At 34.4% G+C, this 21,059-nt stretch overlaps 1 protein-coding gene across 8 annotated transcripts in view; it reads right to left on the bottom strand.

Moving 5' to 3' along the window:
* Window positions 1–21,059, bottom strand: part of REV3L (REV3 like, DNA directed polymerase zeta catalytic subunit) — a 190,537-nt gene that overhangs the window by 34,363 nt on the left and 135,115 nt on the right. For all 8 annotated transcript variants that reach the window (XR_014248190.1, XM_082404696.1, XM_082404701.1 and 5 more), the window contains 6 exons: window positions 20,312–20,423; window positions 14,406–14,521; window positions 11,617–11,735; window positions 4,676–4,794; window positions 2,753–2,894; window positions 921–1,165 (listed from right to left, as the gene is read on the bottom strand). Coding sequence is in view for 7 of the 8 variants with exons in the window: in XM_082404696.1 (XP_082260822.1) it covers window positions 921–1,165; window positions 2,753–2,894; window positions 4,676–4,794; window positions 11,617–11,735; window positions 14,406–14,521; window positions 20,312–20,423 (853 nt within the window). In the remaining variant the exon portion in view is untranslated. The remainder of the gene's footprint in view (window positions 1–920; window positions 1,166–2,752; window positions 2,895–4,675; window positions 4,795–11,616; window positions 11,736–14,405; window positions 14,522–20,311; window positions 20,424–21,059) is intronic.

Raw genomic sequence — 21,059 nt, 5'->3', positions numbered from 1 at the left:
AATACTTTCTCAAATCACAGAACAGAGATTCTAGGCAATTTTAGGAATCTTTCTAATTCTATTGGAAACTCATTTTTAAACATCTAAACATGAACTAATATACTTAGTAATATGTTTATTTGTTTAGTTACCAAAAAGCAGTTCTTCAAATATTAGAAACATTTCTTAAACAGCACTATCCTAAAGTACATGGGAAAAATCTATACTAAAATACCAAATTTCAGCTCAACATATGACTACCTTACACTAAGTTCCCTAAAGAAAAATTTAAGCCTTAAGTAAAAAGACTGCAACTAACTTTTCCAAATTCCTGTTCTTACTAAAAAGACAATTACCAATACAATTTCCATAAAAGCTTTCTATAAGGAGTGAATATACTTCAGACTAAAACTATAACACTTGGTTTTAATTACACAGAAATCATTATAAAGGAAGACTGTATTTCTTATGAGAAAAAATTTGGTTGACAGGAAAAAATAAAATCTAACATTTGGCAATTTAACTTTTTTTTTAGAAAACAAACTATTTCTAAGAAAAGTCAAGAGGAGGTCATAGCTGAAGTTATAAGATCATAATCCTCAAACTGTTCCACTGAAAAGTGATTTATACCAACAAATTAAATATAACTCATTTAAAAAAGACCATAGATATACACGAAGATGGAACAGATAAATCGCAAGGCTGATCGTATTCACAATCTTCTTCATATGAGTTAATCATCCATGACGCTCAATCAGTCATACGGTGATCCATGTTAATTATTAGTAAGGTAACTACAAAGAGCAGACTAGATGCGCTACAGCCCATTCACCTTGCTCATAAGGGCAGTCTCATGTGCAAAGAGGCACTCAAAGAAAGTCTAATTTTAGTAAGAAATACAAAGTACAACAAAGTAATTGTAAATATGAAAAAAAACTTACTTCCCCAAGTTTTCCACATGGCCAAGGCAGGTGGAGAAACAGTAGTTGTATGCAATCACAATAGAAGGATACAGTGACTGGAAATCCAGAACGAGAACAGAGTTGCTATAGAAACGAGATTCAGGCTCCATAATTAGAGGAACACACTGTGGAGCTCTCATCTGGGATCTCTGCTGTACACTAGGTGTCACAGGAATATAGTTCATTGGTTTAGCAATACGCAACATCATTGATTCCACACGGTACTGCAGGCAGAGAGGTAGAAGTAGGGAGGGAAGAAGAAACTTAAATACAAATATATTGGTCTTTTGAATATGTGAAAATCATTTGGGGGATGTTTTGCTCTTCAAAATACGGCTGTAAGACTTCTTACAACACAGTTACATAACGGTTATTTAATCGGCTTTCAGGTATCAGAAGGGAACCCTTTGTAAGTCCTTTTCCTATTCCCATAACTTTTATAAAAACTGCAAAATATGTCAAATAACTTACACAATAAGTTATTTTTGAAAAGACAGGCACAATTAGATTTCTTTTAATATTTAAAGATAGCAATATCATAATAAACAGCTGTAGAAAAGACAGTTGTACAATTTGACAATTTCATTAAAAAAGTTGGCCAATAATCTTTGACAAATTTATTTGGGAAAATTAGAGAATGGGGGTCAGGACACTTGAGATGGATAAATGTTATCTCAATTTCCCAAGAAGGAACACAGGATTCCAGAATTGAAAGGTAGTCAGGTTAATACTGGTCCCTCACAAAAATTAATCAAGCAATTACTGATAGTTTATAATAACTGCTATAAAGCAGATGGTTTATAGTTTAGAAAAAGAAAGCACTCACAAGAACCAGCATGGGTTCACTGAAGTATTCTCATATGGTTTTAAAGTATCTTTGCCTTTTATTATAAGCCAGCTCAAATAGTTTTTAAAACTTGTGGGAGTATAAATAAGTAAAATAAATAGCTTTATAAGCTATTTAATAATAGCAATAAAACTAAATACAGCAACAGGTAATGCCCAAGTAGTTAGCGCTCTAGTTTTGCTATATTTACTGAATTGGTAGATTGGGGGAATGTTATAGACATAAAATAATTAAAATAAAAGATTTTATGAGGTTAAGGAAACTAAGCGATTTAATGTAGTATCCCGGATGGCTAGCACAGTGTTTATTTAACACACTAAAAGTATTCAAATAAACATTTGTGGAATAAAAGCATGAAACCATTTTCAGCAAGGCATTTAAACAAAAATCTTTCATTATATCCTTGGGAAACTAGTTAGAAAGAGATGAGTTAAATGGCTTCCAAGCTCCCATTTTTCTTTAACTTTAAAAAAAAGTGATACAGCCCACTTACGTTGATTCCCAAATCCTCCTTCTTCTTTTTTTTATATTAAAGTTATCTGCTGGGAGTTGGAACAGCCAAAAGTAGGAATGTAAAACAAAAGAGAGGTAGACTTTCTTTGCCACATCCCCAGTTCTGAGTGGCCTTTCAAGTCATCCCTAATCACACTGACGGTATTCAGGAACATAACACCATCCTCAAGGGCATAGCCATTTATTTTCTTATTATCATGCAAAACTCAGCAGTGGCCAAAAAGTTGGTGTGGAGAAAAAATAAAAAGCGGAGCTGTTAAGTAAATTAAAGCTTTTCCAGTAAATGAAATGACAAGATTTGATTAACTAGCTACATGTATGTATTAGTTGGTACCAGATAGATAGAAAGTTAAAAAAAAAAAAAAAAAAAATCAAATCACCTCAAACATCTCAAAAGTACGTGTATCATTCACATAGAACTTTCAAGTGTGCAAGAAAATTGATTTCCTACCTGTGAACCCCTTGTCAGTACATGTAAAAACTGAATGCCAAAAAGTCTAGCCATTTCACTGGTTTTCCCAATCAGGTCCAGCTGTTCTAACATTTGGAGATTTCCACGGACACGGCTAATGTAATGATCAACCATTTTCCATCTGTTAAAAGAGAATCCATGCTATGAACGTTTGGGAAAAATTTGTATACTTGAAACTAGTACTGTTTTCATTATGTCAAAAACTACCTATTAAAAGTGAGGTTATTTATGGAGGGAGTCATGATCGAGCCTTTAGCAAAGTAGGTTAATTAGTTAAACATTAGAAAGTTTCAGATACTTCAAGGGCATAAAACCTAGTGCAAATATGTAAAGTTTAAAATAATGCTTGTGATAAGACTAAGGATAATTATTTTCAATATTTTGCTTGATTTTACTCTATTTTTATTATAAAAAATGAACATTGTCTCTTAGATGCCACTGCTAATGATGCAATAATTATCCAATTATAATTATGCTATCTATAGGCTTTTAAAAAACATGGAGGCTTTGGGTTATCATTGTTAATACCGGTCTAAAAAAAAGTATGCACTGGTGTCTTATGGAAAGCAACAGAGTAATTTGGTGAAGATTTAGAAAAATCAGGAAAATAGTTTTAATGAGACCATACGTGGGGTAAATATATATGTCAGATCAGTATTTCCTGTGAAAATACAAATATTCTGTTGATTTAAGCCATGAAAACCTCTTTACCCTACTTTTTTTGTTAAGAAAATAAGCAAACAACAACAAAAACCTTCACCAAAGCTATGAAAGGAAGTTTTGATTTAATATTTTGTTAATAAAATGTAAAAATTATCCAAAGGTATATGATAAAGAATAAAATTTATTCATTTAAGGAATATTAAGATTCAAATATATTGCAACCTTTAATTATGTGGGTTTTAAAACAATATAGTCACATAATATAGTTCAATAAAAAGTTTAAAAACCTGTTCCTATGACACATGACTAATCCGTACAGAAAAACTAGAAAATGAACATGAAAAGAAAAAAAAAAAAAATCACCCTATAATTAAAAACACTCCTTACAAGTGTTAGTGAGGATGCAGAGAAATTATAACCCTTATACACTGCTGGTGGGAATGTAAAATAGTGCAGTTGCATTGGAAACAGACTGACAATTCCTCAAATTGTTAAAAATAGAGTTACGGTATAATTGACCAATTCCACTCGTAAGTATATATCCAAGAGGTATAAAAATATTCATCTACACCAAAACTTGTATACAAGTGTTCCTAACAGCATTTTTCAGAGTAGCCAAAATGTGGAAGTAACCCAAGTGTCCATCAACTCATGAGTAAATAAATAAAATGTGGTATATACCCACACAATGGAATATTATTTGGCAATAAAAGGAAATGAAGTATTGACACATGCTACAAATTCATAATAGCTTCAAACCAGAAACAACTCAACTGTCCATCAACAGGTGACTGGATAAATTGTAGTATACTCATACAATTGAATATTATTTAGTAATAAAAATAGGAACAAACTCTGGTTCATGCAACAACATGGTTGCAGCTCAGAAAACATGCTGAGTTTCTTGAAAGCAGACACAAAGCGGTAGACTGTAAATAATTCTAATAATACAAAGTTCTAAAACTGACAAAACTAATCTATAGTAATAGAAATTCAATTCATACTTACCTGGGTGGTTAAGGAATAGGTAGATTAACTACAAAGCTATATAAGGGAATTTTCTGGGTGTTAGAAATGTTCTTTATCTTGATTGGGGTAGTGATTACAGGGTGTATACATTTTTCAAAGTCATTGCACAATATACTTTAAATGTGTGCATTTTATTGTATATAAATTATACTCCAATAATACTGATTTTTAAAAAGAGATATTATCCTCTTCAGAGTTATAAAACATTACCTGTATAGATCTGTCTTGTTATCAAACCAATCTGATAAGACTCGAAAAGTAAAGAGGGGAAAACGCTGATGAAGAACATGAAAGCTCACATTTTCAAAGGTGTAGTTAGTTAGAGCCACCTAGGGAAAAAAAGGGAAAACTCCATTATAATAATGCTCATACTTACATGCAAATTTGGTTCTAAAAAATCCTAAATATTATTTCTAACTTTTCATAGTAGATATGAAAGCTACTTGTAAAAATGATTTGTGTTACAACTGAATCATAATTAATTTAAAACTATACATATAGCCTACTGGACAGAAATGTTTGTAATAAATTAATATTTAATTAGAAAAGTAATCAGACCTGAAGAGATTCAACTTGGTCATATAATACTTAATTTAGAGATCCCAGTTCTTATCACTTCTGTTTATACTCTATGCCAATACAAATACTGACAAACAGAAGCATTGTCAAGCAAGTTAATTTTTTGTTCTTTCCATACTTACTTTTTGATCCTGGATGACATGCTGATTAACAGGCTCCCACAGATTCGAGGATGAGTTATCTAGTTAAAGGCAGGCATTCATCCTGCTCCCAAGAATTACATCAGTACTAAGACCCAATATATGGACATTATAGAGTCAATTTCATTCCGAAAGCAAAAGATTAAAAAGAAATGACAGAAATGTTTCCCATCTTCAAAATATGTAGGTGAAAGCTGTGTTACTGGGAGAAGAATACTGAAAAAGGGTCCAAATTCATAAAACATACCTCTAGCTAGATGATCTCTCAGAAATACCTACAAGACACAAGCAATCTAAACAATGGCAGGTATTTCAGTGTAAAATGGAAATTAAGGAACCAGCAGTCACCATTCTTAGGTCAGCTCAAGGTTCTGAGGAATAGTTCAAACAGCACTTCACATTTGTATATTACAATTTTAAAATATATTCTTTTCCACTTCTACAATCCAGCAAGTACAAAACAGGGATTGACTGTTAAGCTCATCTCAGTGCAGTGACCCAAAAAAAACTGGTCTTCTTTATCTACAATTTCTATCAATCTCCAGAACGACAGCATCAGAATGTGGCATACTTCGGAGTATGTGTATGTACTTACACTTAGACAGACAGACAGACAGACAGACACACACACACACACAGACTTTTAAACTTTGGAATGAGCATATCTATTCTAAAGTCACCAGTATAAAGCAGGTACTAACCCATTATGGGGGTAAATGGAAGTAAATTACCATTTCTTTTACAAAAATCAGTATTGCCCTGGAGTACTTCTCTCAAAAATAAATAACTCATTTTATTATAAAATTCCCATATTTAAGTGACTCTTCTACATGCTAATGAATATTTTAATTTAGTTTAAAATTTTTTTCTATTTAGTTTCATAGAGAATGGAACCAAATATCTGGTCTCAGGTAGTTACATGATTACCTAATAAAGAGTATAGCACTTTAGACCAAACCTAAACTTCTGCTAGAGTATATATCATCATTAAAACAATCAAAAAATCTCTACAGAAAAGATCACCATGTTGTCCTGCAGCTCTCTCATTATGGGAAAACTTGGAAGTTTGCCATGTAGGTTGACCTATAAGGATTAACTAGGGGATTCTGTGATCTCAAACTAAACTTAAATTTTAGAAATTGGTCCCCAATATCTGAGGCAGATGGCACACCTATGTTCTGAGTTGAGTTTATTTCAAATAGAACTATGTCATAAATTGGATTAAGACTAAAATATTATAACCTTATAGCACCCACTCTACTTTGGGTCTTCTTAGTGTCACAGAAGCGTAAAAATGGTCACCTATAATCCCAGCTGTGAGTAAAATTAAAGGAAGGAAACATGAACTCTAAAATTAAGATGATCCACCTTTAGAATGTTCCAATCTTTAGAGTGATTTACTCCAAAGTTGACAGTGAATCTAAAACTATGAATTAGGAGTTTGTTACTTGTTTTAGAAGGCAATCTGAGTAAGTTAAACATTGGAAAAATGTACTATGTAGATCAAAGTCAGAACTGATAGAGGAAGAAAGTGTTACAGTCCTTGGCCATTTATTTTACTGATAAAGGAATCAGCTGATAGAGCTATGGTTACACTTTTCTATTCACAGAGTCAATGTGCAGTACCCAATGGTTAGTCCCTTCAGAAACAAATTATTCAGAATGGGGAGAGGCGATCAGAGAATTAGTGCAAGGGAACTGAGAAAATAAAGAGGAAAGTGGAAGGAGACCATAAGGAAGCACCTGTGCCCTATTATCCTCTATCGCCTTATTCCCGCAGTTGTTCCTCATTTCCCCAGAGTCTTCAATTAAAAATTTTGGTTGACATAAACTTTCTATAGAAGAATACACAAATTTAAAGTGAACAACTCATGAATTTTTATGTATACATCCATGTAACCACCATGCATATGAAGAAATTTTTAGGACACTGGAAGGCTCCCTTGTGCCCTTTCCCACTCAATACTCACCAAAGTTATAGATTAGTCTTGCTATTTTTAAACATCATATAAATGGAAATATTTAATATGTACTATTATTTATCTGGTTTCTTTTGGTCAGCATTACGTTTGAGATTCATCTATTGTTCAACGTGGCAATATTTCATTCTTTTTCATTGCCGTGTGGTATTTTTTGTTTCAGCTGCTTACTCTGCACCCTAAAACACACCAATTATTGGTGACAAGTCTATCTCCTTTTCTAGAGTGTTCTTTGACAGCAAGAACATCTCTGTACCTCCTTCCCACTCCCTCCTCACTCTGCACCAAGACTCAACAGTCTTTCCTCTAAATGTATATATATCATTTATGTCTCATTTGGCTCTTACATGCCTATGGGGTCAGTGATAGATGCCCTATCAAAGCCATATAATATATATGGGATATGTGTGTATATACATACATACACAGACACATACTCATTTTAAACATGCTCTCTGTTCTCAGAGAGCTTATTTTATATATTTTATTTTACACATGTTTTACCTTATATATACTTAAAATAAAATATACAAAATAAGACAGAGCGCATGCCCACAATCCTGATTCTTAACCCCATACTAGCTATGAAGCTTTTAGGCAAGTCACTTCTGTGAATGTCAGTTTTCTCATCTGGAATAATACCTCACTACTTTCTTGTCTTACTTATCCTGCAAGTTTGTGAGTATCAGAAGTTAAAAATGACAAGTCTATAAAAGACAATATATGAATACAAGGGAGCATATTATTTTACCTAACAGATGCTTATTGACAGACTGACGCTGTAACAGGGAATATTAGAACCAGATTCCAATGTTCCAAACTGAGGTGGAGGCCTACATGCTTGTGTGGAAGCATCTGATCTTCCTAGTGACTGTTGGGAGTGTTCTTCACTATCTTATCTGACAACTCCTTCGTAGCATCTGATTCCTCTGTCGGCTCCTCAAAATGTTTTCATTCACAAAATTGTGCTTGGCTCAATCCTGATCGCTCTCTCCATTCACTTCTTGGTGAGCTCATCCACACTCTCATGTGACTTTCAAGGCTGTACCTTTAATCCAGACTCTACCCCATATTTGAGACTTTCCTATTGAAATGTCTGTTGAGTATCTTTCACCTGGATATCTGACTGATACCTCATGCTCTATATCCTTAATCTTCATTTTCCCACCTAAACATGATCTTAAATCATCTATGCCAGAACACTGATAATCATTCTTGACACCTCCTCCTCTTCATCTTTTTGTACATCCAATTCTTGTGGATTTACTCTCTGAATTGTTTTGTGAATCGCTATATCACTGTCAACTTTCATTTGAGCTACTACAATAATGTTCTCACTGGTTTCCTACCTCTGGTCTTGCCCCCTTCCACACTGCTACCAGAAGACAAGTCTCAGAGGTAATTCACATCACTGCCTCCATATCACCTTAGCCACTCCGACGATCATACTCCAAGACCTGTGATTACCGGTAATTGTACCCTCTCCATAATCTCATGTAACCCATCCTCTGACCGCCGTCTCCTTCCGGGTTACTCCCCGTGAGATGCCCTGACCTCTTTGCTCCTAACCTAGCTCAAATTCCACAGTCAGTCATTATAATCCCAACTTTGCACTAACATTCAGTTCTCTGCCCCCTCTTGTCCTTTTAATTAATTAAATTTTAGTAAAGCCATAACCCTTTGCTTGTGAGCTGTGCTCAAATCTAACCCTCTGATACTCTGCACTTATATCTGTGAATTTGAACACAGCTGGCAGGTATCTCTTTAATTTACTGATGCAAATCTCAAATGGGCTGTCAATGCCTAGCTTCTATATTTTCTTAATCACTCTCAAATTCTCCTAAATAACTCTTCTCTCCTCAAACCCAAAGAGCCCCTCCCCAGCTGAGAACAGTGGTTCCTATTTCACTGAGAAAACTGAAGCAACCAGAAGAGAACTTCCACAGATTCTCATCCTCACATCTACCCATCTAACAACATCTGCACCCAGATAATCTGCCTGCTAAAATGGAGGAACCAGCTATACCCTTAATCTTAATTTGATCTAAACCGAGGCCCAAATCTGTGCACTAGCGATGGCATTCCGTAATATTTGTTGAATTGAATCAGATCTATTTCCAACCTAGTTTGCAAATTCTTGAAAGGCCTGGATTAAGTTGATATCCAGAAGGCCTCTAAATATAATCCGCTGGGGAAGAGTCATTTATTCTTTCATTCAAGCAGTCAAGTATATCATGAGCACTATTTCAGAGGCACTTCGTTTGTTACTGAGGATTCAAAGTCTGGAGGGAACAGCAGTAATTCTATGTTAAGCAGGAGAGTGAAAACTAGTATATTAAAAAACAAATTTAAAAAAATTTAAAAATCCAAAGTAGCATTAAAAAAAAAGGTATCCATTCAACTGTAAATTGTATCTGGGGAGTGCAACTGTTGTGGAGATGTTGGATTTCACTTTCATTTTACATACTCTTCTGCATTTTTTTATAGTGAATATAAATTATTTTTAATAAGGGACATTAAAAACAAACTATAAATATTTAAGAAAACAATAATAGAGCTAGAAACAGCTAAGTGTCATGAGGGAGATACAGATAAAAGAAATAAAGATAAAAAAGGAGCTTCTGGAACTGTTTAAATCCAGAAAAAATAGTTTGAGGGCCTCTAATATGAAGAAACTCTTAGGGCCAAAGTCATAACCCTTAAAATTCTATAACAACTAGAGATACAAGACAGTACTTCCCACAAGTTCATTCAGGATTTCACGGAAATTTCCAAATTGCCAGAAGTATTTAGGGTTAGGAAAAAAGTGATAATCTAATTTGGCGCATCTAGGAAGTAGAGGTGGTGGTGGTGTAAATTACCCTACTCATAACTTTTTCACAGTTGTTCCGCACAGATACAAATAAAGATCAGAGATGGTATACATTTAGCCTAGAATTAGAGAAAGCCTTTGACCCTGAATTTTCAGTAAGGACTAAAGAAAGCCCTAAACTCTGAAAAAATATTTACTCTCTAATTTGTGATTTTTAAGCTAACAGTTGATAATTGCTATAGTTGCCCTTTGGATCTTCAGGAATGAAAAGACCCCTAAAACTAAGTAAGACTCAATAATTTAATTTTCTGTTTATATACTTAATTTATGTGTTCATTCAGGCAATATCGGAAACTGAAGTTTGAAATACATACTAGGAATTACAGTGGACCCTTGAACAACACAGGGGTTAGGGCACCAACCCCATGCAGTTGAAAATCTGTGTATAACTTTACAGTTAGCTCTTTGTATCTGCAAATCTGCACTGCAGATTCAACCAACCCGTGGATCATGTAGTACTGTAGTATGTATTTATCGGAGAAAAAAAAAATCCACCAATAAGTGGATCTGTGTAGTTCAAACCCATGTTGTTTGAGGGTCAACTGTATTTTTGAAGTCACTGGAGGATTCTTGTGCTGACAATATTTTAAGAAGAAACAACAGGATAAAATTATCCTCAAGCAGATACATATATGGTACATTTTCAAATTAGATAAAATGTGAGTATAACTTTAAGCTCATGGTGCAGAGAGAAAATAAAAATAAAAATGGGAATACCTAAATTTTATATAAAGAACATATTTTCTTATCTGGAAGAATTACTCTGTGATTGGTCCCAAAAGAATTGCAGAGGGCATGCTTGGAAACTCAAATTTTTATATAAATCTAGAAGAGCCAGAAAAGATCACAGCGAATGAGTGTATAATAGAAAGAGAAAGTATTTTCAAAGGGAAGTAGTTGAAGAATAGAGTTCTCTCTTAAATTTAAACATTTTATCTGATATTACAAGTCCAAAATCTGAGAATAGAGCAATTTATTGTAGGTATCTTTTTTCTTAACATTTCTGGTGACAGAATTATTTCTCTGAGTGATTGCATATTAATAAGATAGTTTCATACTACCAAAAATCCTTACCTGGGCCCCCAGAGACTCAACTGGATGCTGCTATTAACTATTTCCAAGTAATGTGTTTCCAATTGACCCAGGTTTTAAATATCCTTAGTTCAAAAAGTTCTTTCCTATATCTAGACTAAATTTTTCTTACTGTAATAAATCAAAAAGGTCAAGCTGAGTTTATCTGGCCTTGAGTGTAAAAATGATTTAAGAGCAAAAAATGATGAAATTATACAACATTCCATACATACAAGATAACATTTTATGATAGCTGTAGACTTTTATAGCCACTGCTATTTGTGCTTAGACACAAACGGGAAAAACTCATCAATAACAAAGTTAAATACTTCTATAGCTTTGCATTTTAGAAAGTAGTATTTATTTTTGAAACTCTAAGTATAATAAAAATAATTCACAAATAAGCATAAGCTATATAGGAAGCTATACTAATATTCTATAATGATTAAAATCACTATATATTGATCTGATCTCTTATTTCCAAACCAAATTTCAGATAAAGTACCTTACCTCATTTCTCATGATTCTCCAAAGATTTAGTGTAATTCGGCCAACGATATTTATCTCACTCATTGTATCCGACCCATACTCATCTCTTTCGGCTGCAAATCTATTCTCAACTTTGTCATCTATAGAAATGAATATAGGTTGCATCAGGACTCACAGACACCAAATTTCCAAGCAAACCATGCAAAAGAAAATGAGAATAATAAAAATTCAAGATGAAGATTAAAGATTAAATGTAATTCAGTTTATTTTGTATTAGACTTAAGAGAATAATCATTGACTAATAAGTTTTTCTTTCCTCTTTAAGTTATAAAAGAATTTTGTGAAATAAATATATCTGAAAACTGTATATATTTTTTAACAATAAAACACATATACATACACGTTTTTTTAAAAATAAATGCTTTTCTCTTTAAATATGATAATTACTGGTGCTATTTGTTTTTTAAATAAATTTATTTATTTATTTTTGGCTGTGTTGAGTCTTCGTTGCTGCGCACAGTCCTTCTCTAGTTGCAGCGAGCGGGGGCTACTCTTTGTTGCAGTGCATGGGCTTCTCACTGCAGTGGCTTCTTTTGTTGCAGAGCACGGGCTCTAGGCACGTGGGCTCAGTAGTTGTGGCTCACGGGCTCTAAAGCGCAGGCTCAGTAGTTGTGGTGCACGGGCTTAGTTGCTCCGCGGCATGTGGGATCTTCCCAGACCAGGGCTCGAACCCGTGTCCCCTGCATTGGCAGGAGGATTCTTAACCACTGCGCCACCAGGGAAGCCCTGGTGCTATTTTTATGAATACCTAACACCACATCATTTCTTTGGTGTTTGGATGAAAAATATTTGTTATTAAACTGGTCATTTCTTGGGGAAAAAAATGGTAGAATTTTTAACCTAAACAATTCTCTGAAAATTTGTTGACATTAATTAATGATGTTCATATTCAGGGTGAAATTCTATTAACTACGTATGGAAAACTAGATGAAGAGTTCCTCTTACAGCGAACAGAGTTCTGAGTCTAGTTTCTAAGTGATGATTTTATCTAGAATTAGAAATTAAAATTTATTTCTCCTATATAACACTGGGTATACATGAATGTTGTTGATAGAAGCTCTAGAATAATAAATATATTTACCATATTTGAATGTCTATTATGTTCTAAGAACTTTACTAACATTATTTATTTTATTTTAATATAGCCACTTTATTATGTTAGTATAATTTTTATTTTGCACTATAGTACATTCTACTCGGAAATGTTTTATCTTGCCCCAGGCCATATAGTAACAAAACCAGTATTCTAAACCTGGGTTACCTGATTCCAAAGACCATGTACACAAACCTACTGCTCTTCTTTATTTTAAAAACATAACATTTAAAAGATTTTTTTCAAGTGTACAGCATAGTGATTCAGTATTTTTGCAGATTATATTCCATTATAGGTTATTACAAGATAATGGATATAATTCCCTGTGCTATACTGTGTGAAACTAACACAATATTGTAAATCAATTAAAAAAGAAAGTTAAAAAAAGTGTTTTTTTTTTTTTCACTTTTTCATTTAACAAACACGTAATGTTTACTATGTTCTCAGGCACTGTTCTAAGTATTTTATAATAGCCCTATGAGATAAGTTCTATTACGTCCCTATTTTACAGATGAACAAATTGAGGTATCGATAAGTTAAGAAACCTATCCTGTTGGATTGTCTGAATCCTGCTGGCCAGGATTTGAACCCAGGTGGTCTTTCTCCAGAATGTGTGCTCTTTACCATTGGTGCTCTTTACTATGCCTCCCTAAGCATGCCCTTTCTACTGCACCATGTTGCCTCATAAAAAGGGTTTCAGCAGTGATCTAAAAGGACAGGAGCTTTCATTCATTATTCTGAAGTCATATACTTTACTCATTACAATTAATTAATTAATAAGTGCACTGAACACTCATGCTACCTATCCTGAATGGTTCAGAAACCTATCCCCAATGAAATGTTGAAAAATTTGAGATATATCACTATTCCTATCACTCAAGGGACAGAGAAGTTACAAACAATTAATGCAATGAAAAACTAAAAGCAGCTCTGCCATTTTTTCTAAACTTCTGCAAAACTCAAAATATTTACTGTCCTTGAATCTTCTAGCTTCAACTTTTCCTTTTACATTTACCAACACTTTAGATATTTTATTGACTTCATAACCCCTTTCAGGAGGTATCTTGATTGGTTTTACTAATTTTGTATTTGATCTTTACGCCTCCCAAAGTATATGCTACTTTGTCCTAGTCCGACTTGGGCGGGGGGGCCTTTAAAACAAAGTTATTAAAAATTCAGTAACTATACAAAACATAATTTAAAAAATGCTTGAAAAACTAATTTTGATATGAATATTATTACTGCCCCTCTCTTCAATTAGAATCACACTTTTGGGGAACAGCCTTCAAAATTCATGTAATTTTTTAGCCTGACACCCAAATAAAAAAACAGTTAGTGTTCCTCTACCATCTCCTCCTTCCTCACCAAATGGATAAAACACAGAACCAGACAAATAAAATAAAATTATGGTATATCAAGTCAAAGAAATGTTACGTGCTTCATAATGATTATAAAGACTATCTCATAATGCAGAAAAGTATTTATGTTAAAATGCTGGATAAAAATGGGATATATGTATGATTAAAGTTTATAATGGAGTTATGATATATCTAGAACTTACACAATTTAGTATTAAAAATCAGGCTAAAATAATAATCTTGTCTTTATTTGTAATTTGTCCTGTAGTTAACAATAAAACATTCATAGTGCTTCCTACCTGGCACCCGAGAGATCATCTGGCATAAGTCAACACTCAGTGCAGCAGCCCTCTGTAAGAGGTAACCCCAGGAATGCATCTGAATCTCATATCCTAGCAGAATATCAGGATCATACCTAAAGAAGGAATGAAAAAATTAAACAAGGAGCACACATTTGAACCTTTAACCAGAAGAACTACTTCTTCATGATATAAATGACAAAATTAAAAATCTATATTTTATAATGTTTCTCAGGTGATATAGTGGTACCTATAGAATTTCTTCAGAGGAAGGGATGGGGTGGTTAGAGTTCTTAGTTCGAAGCTACTTTGTAAAGCAAAAGTAGTTTTTACTTAAATTACGTATTTACTTGATATGACTTGGCAAAGAGGCTGCTAAAAATTGGGGTGGGAGGCAGGCATTACCAGTAAAGTGTATAAGTGAGGGTATAATTGAGATATAATGTGGGTAGGGGTGGGGTGAAGTATGAGGGCACGTGTGGATACTGTATTTTGAAAATGATCCCTGTTTGTTGTCACTTCTCTACCCCTCTACCCTCTACTGTCCTTAAACAGTTGTAATGCTGAGAAAGAAAATGAAAATTTCTTCCTTTTCCCTCTTAGTAAAGACTTGGTCCTCACATAAAGTAAGGCCTCCGTAATGATAAGTTTGTCCTCTAAACTTAAGAGGAAGGTGACTCAGTTTAATGGAAGAATTAAATATTAATAGGGGTGAGATTAATGTGGGGAAGCTAAACATCAGAAACTAAGTGAAAAATATGCTTACTGGGGTCACACAGTTGCACTGGTAGAACTGAACTGACAATCTGCATCCACCTTAGAAGGAGCTGTTTTGTGCTTCTTCTGAGGACTTCCACAGTGACCACCATAAAAAAATGTTTGATTATAGTACAAAGGAAAATAAGCATGAAGATTGACTTCAATGGGAAAATTGTGTGGGCAAGAGAAGAACTGATTACAGTCTTAAGTGGAGAACAAAAACTTTTGAGAGTGAAAACTACTGTAATGCTATCAAATTAGAAGTTCCAAGTTACTCTGATTATTGTACCATTATTCATAAAAGCCAAAAAAGCAGAGTGAAAGATCACAAAAATTTATAAAGTTGGGTTTTACATAACTGCTTATAAAGTCACTCTGAATTATGGGATGTGCAGCCTGTCCAGATTACATCACTTAACACTTTAAGTTTCATCCAATGTCTGCAGTTATAGATTACCCCAATTTACTAATGTAAGCAATATATGGCTACTCTGCAAGTCTGTGGTATAACAATGGATCATGGGCAGACCAGATCTATTTTTAGAACTGGTTTGCTAATATTTTATCATACTTCCATAGCTAATTTCTTTAAATGGGTATTGAATGACATTAGTTTTTACTTAGATAACAAAAATAAGAATGTCACAAAAATGTCTCTTTACTTAAGTGGCTAATGTCAAAAGAACTAGGCTCAAACTTCTGCAATAATATTCTTTTCATTTTTCCTATTCCTTAAAGGCCCTATAAAATACATTCCCTAACGTAAATTTCAATATCTGGTGATCTGCTTGTGATCCATTGTTATACTACAGACTTACAAAGTAGCCTTCAAACTTGTCAGGAGAAAAAGATAACATATATCCATGTGCTTTCCTCTATATAAAAAGGACTGAAATTTCTGAGAAAACCACTTAATTTAATAAAACTGATTAATTTAATAGAACAGCCAAATGGATCTTTTCACCGACCTATAAAAGTGTTTTCTTGGTAGAAAGTGCCACGTGGCTGGTAATTTTGGAACAAAGAGCAGGATTATAACATGAGAGAGCAGGGAGAAGCCAAAGAAAGTAAGGCAATGTGCAACAATGAGGCAAAGGCTCAGTCTCAGAGATCAGAGGTTAAAAGGGTAGATTAATTCTTAAAAAGGAAGTCCAGAAAATTCCTAGGGCTTCAAGAAAAGAGAAGTCCCCCAACACCCTTCCTGCTCATTAGTCTTCTAAAATAACATCCAATATCTCAACACATCTTTGTTGACAGCAACTTCATCAACTCTTCCATTCAAGTTAAACTCTTCTCAGAGCAGTCAAAGATGATCTGCATGACAAGTGCATCTCCCTATAAAACTAACTATGTAATGTCTAAATTTGAGAAACTGGGGCAGAAGTGTTAAGTGACTCTAAGGATCGTCAGGGAAAGGAGATTTGAAGGATTCCCATACACACACGAAAGAACCCATGCAGCTGACTGCATTAATACTAAGAATATTTAGAACAGGCATTACAATTTGGTCACAGTTAACCTTGATCTTAAGAGAAGACTTTGGAAGATTGCTGGAGTACCTATCACATACATTTCTAAACATGGGTACAACATGAAGAAGATGCCAGATGATTACAGAGCCCTTATAACTCTTACATAGTTCTTCCACCTTCTTCATCTGAATTTTTTTGATTCATATAACATCTACTTATTAAGAATTATTATTCCAATCAGCTACTTGTTCCGTTGTGGTAAATGACTAATACAGTGATTAAGTACACTTATTTTCTGATAATGTTTTGAAAGTATTTTTTTCTCAATTAACAAGTACCTATTTTATAAACTACTACTGCTCAGAGATGACCGCTGAAAAAACAAAAAGCCACCCTTAATGCTTCTCTTAATGGATTTATTAAATAGATTTTGTTTTTAGAAAAACTGTCATTTCATTATTTTTCAGATTATGTATATTTATTTTTTGACCTAGAGGCTGTTTAGTTTTTACAAGACTCTCAAAGCTGATAAAACATCTTTTTCAAGTTCAAAGTCCCAAGGATTCCATATTTCTTCTGTGAAAACATTCAGTGACAATAACAAAATCTTGGTGACTTGTTCTGCAATTTCTGTAAATTTTATTCACTCTACCAGGTTTCTAAAAGTTATAGAAAGAACAAGGTTGGGTAGATAGGATTAGTAGTGAAGAACAAAACTGTGCTTCTGATGAAGCATCAGAAAAAGCAGCAAATATGAAAATAATTTTATTTGCTTAGGCAGAAAAAAGCTGCTTTACAATTAATATTTTAGATAACCCAATAACATCTGTACAGATGAGAGGTGAGGGGGCTCTAACTAGGGGAGTGGCAATGGGCATGGGGAGGGGAGAAGGAATGATCTTGAAAGATAATTCTGAGGTTAAATGGATAGGATGTAATGCATGGATTAGAGAAGAAAAAAAGGAAGGACTCAAAACTTAAATTATTTAAGTTAGGGAATCTGGGGAAATGTGAAATTAATAGTTCAAGGAAATACAGAAAGAGAAAAATGTTTGTGACAAGAAGATAATGGATTTGGTTTTACTTGTGTAATATCGCTTTACACTATTTTATGTGTTTGCCACCTGAGCAGGTAAATATTAAGAATAGAAAAATAAGGACAATAAAACTCTTTGAGAATATGCATCTATATCTTATTCAATCTTATATTCAGCACTTAAGAACTGTATCTTACACACAGTTAACATTTAAGTACTGACCAGGCTAAGAGTTTTATGTGCTTTATCTCACTTAATTCTCATATCTATTACCCCTTTTACAGACGAGGAAACCAAAGTTTAGAGAGATAAGTAACTTGCTCAAGACAAAAAGACAGAGCTGGCTGACTCCCAAGCCTACGCTCTTAGCAAAACCTGTGTAGAGTAGGTACTCAACAAATGAGGTGTAAGAAGGAAATAATCTTTTAGGGAGTTGTTTGGACTAATATATAAAGGACATTACAGAATTGAAATGTTGATATTTAAGCATTTTTCTTCTTTTTTTAATAGCCATATGATCTTTTGAGTAAGAACCAGAAGTTAGCTTTATTTTGTTTACTGCATTTTTCTTAACAACTAGTGTAAGTCATGTTATGGACATTTAAAAAAGTTCTACACTTGCAAATGATTGACAAGATTCTCAATTTTCGCAGGTAATCCTATTGCTGGGAATAAACCTAACAAGGAGAAGACAAGCATACAAAGCCCAGGGACATTACTGGATATGTGCTGGTCCATAGAATGGCATCTGCCTAAAACTCTTACATGTTCCTTTTGCTAAGTTGCTTGCAGTGGGGGCACTGAAAGTACCTGACATGTTGACATCTCTAAGAGAAGATAAAAGATAGGACTGACAATGGCAAGACTCAAATGGATGGGAACCCATCCAGTCACCAGTGCTATAAATAGTAAAAATACATTCCTCTTTTTTCCTCCCTAGAGTGGTGGGTAGCAGCATATCATTTTTTTTATACTTTGACACTTAGTCTAATTTTGTTTCACTGAAAACGTTTTCTGCTTTTCTAATTTTCAAAATGGTTTATGTTAACCCATCTGGGATGCAATCAGATGTTGAGTCAGTAAAACAGCACCTTGATCTTTAATGCAGGATATCGTCTCAGTTTTATAGGAAAAAGTTCGACTACAAAAGCAGAACAGAAAGGCTTGAGTGTAACAACACGCTCAAGGACAGCTTTTATCCATACATCAGGATCCAAAGAGTATTTTCCAGCCTGCTTTAGGCATTTAAAAACCTAAATCTAGCAATGGGCAATGGCTACTAAGAGATACTCTTGAGAAAATGCAAAAGAGATCCACTTAATTGTTTAATTTTTAAATTAAAATTTTTTTGGTTAAAAAATCTTTTTCAGGGGCTTCCCTGGTGGCGCAGTGGTTGAGAATCTGCCTGCTAATGCAGGAGACACGGGTTCGAGCCCTGGTCTGGGAAGATCCCACATGCCGCGGAGCAACTGGGCCTGTGGGCCACAACTACTGAGCCTGCGCATCTGGAGCCTGTGCTCCGCAACAAGAGAGGCCACGACAGTGAAAGGCCCGTGCACCGCGATGAAGAGTGGCCCCCACTTGCCACAACTAGAGAAAGCCCTCGCACAGAAATGAAGACCCAACACAGCCATAAATAAATAAATTAAAAAAAAAAATCTTTTTCATAAATTTTGACAAGATTCTACTATCAAGCATCAAAGCCAACTAGCAAATGGTCAAAAGAGATTTTTAAGAAACTATGTGCACAAAAGAGTATGTACCAGATAGTCCTAAATTTATGAACAAATTACATTCCAAAGTTTTTTGGAAATACTGATTTGTTTAAAACTCAGAAAACATTTTCTTTAAAAAAACAAAGAAAAAGAAAAAAGGTACTGAAATGGTGGCTGGCTCCCAAGGTAGAAGACTATTTAATGAATAATAGAATTTAACTTTAGTACAGTTCCCCATTATTTCATCACCATAGAAAAATGCTAAAATCCAACTGGGAAAGCTAGAGGCTAAGCTAATATTTCTCTTTCACTGGCCCCAAATCCTGAGACTAGAATACTCTTTTTCTTATCCCTAATCTGCTGGAAATGGTGATGGTGGTTGGAGGTGAGGGCAAAATACTTTCCGGGCTAACTTTTCTTTCAAGGGCCATAGGAAGGGATTCACTTCCTAGTTTTAAAAATTTTTTTAATTTTTTTTCTTTTTTATTTATTTATTTTTGGCTGAGTTGGGTCTTTGTTGCTGCACGCGGGCTTTCTCTAGTTGCGGCGAGTGGGGGCTACTCTTCGTCGCAGTGCGTAGGCTTCTCCTTGCGGTGGCTTCTCGTTGCAGAGCACAGGCTCTAGGTGCGTGGGCTTCAGTAGTTGTAGCACACGGGCTTTAGTAGTTGTGGCTCACAGGTTCTAGAGCGCAGGCTCAGTAGTTGTGGCACACGGGCTTAGTTGCTCCACGGCATCATGTGGGATCTTCCCAGACCAGGGCTTGAACCCGTGTCCCCTGCACTGGCAGGCAGATTCCTAACCACCACACCACCAGGGAAGCCCATCACTTCCTATTTTTAACTTTCACCTATATTAATCAACAGTAGCACAAAAGGACTCTGAACAAAAACTGGAAAAAAAAATCAGAAAATACAAAACAATACCTCTTTATTATATGTGCAATTTCTTGAAAAAGTGCCTTCTCATCAGCAGCATAGGTAACTTCTAGTCCTGTAACTCCAGATCTAATAAGTAATGGGGTCTGATATCTGATATCTAAGAATAAACAAAATATTTATTATATATAATTGTTTAAGTAATATTATCCCTTACTTTTGAGTAAGACTATGCAACTAAAATACTTTAAAATGAGACAGCATTCCCCAAAGTAAATACATAATTAGCTCAGTTTCTTGAAAATTTTCTTAAAGGTTTTCTAGTACAACATGTAACTGAAAATTCAAACTTCATATTTTCAATTATTTTCCGGAAAAGTCTACATTCACAAAATTCCCCAGATAACGTGTCACCCAAAAAGAAATATTATTACTTTGTTTCTTCCTACAGGAAGAGGCTTGCTTTAGTGGAGAATATTTTACTCAGTGGTATTGCTGGAGAATGCTTATAAGCACCTCTCCAGGAAAAAAAAAAAAAAAAAAAAAGCCCTGATTTGTACTGCTTGCCTACATCCAAGATGTGAAAACTTCCCACCATGGCTAATTTGAAACTACCAATGTGACATCAACTAGTTCAAATAATTCATGAAAATTTAGCAATTGGCTTGTGAACTGGTACAAGCCAGCTCAAGCACATCACTGATTAAACTGCAAATTCCTGTACAGTTTTGTTATAGGTTAAGACTTCCTCCTCAACTGACTGAATTCACAAATTACTATTTAAAATTGCAGAGGA

This window comes from Balaenoptera borealis (genome assembly GCF_965194805.1).
Source record: "Balaenoptera borealis genome assembly, chromosome: 9".
NCBI classification, from domain to species: domain Eukaryota; kingdom Metazoa; phylum Chordata; class Mammalia; order Artiodactyla; family Balaenopteridae; genus Balaenoptera; species Balaenoptera borealis.
Note: the sequence above shows the minus strand (reverse complement) of the source record. Positions and strands in the feature narration are given on the sequence as shown.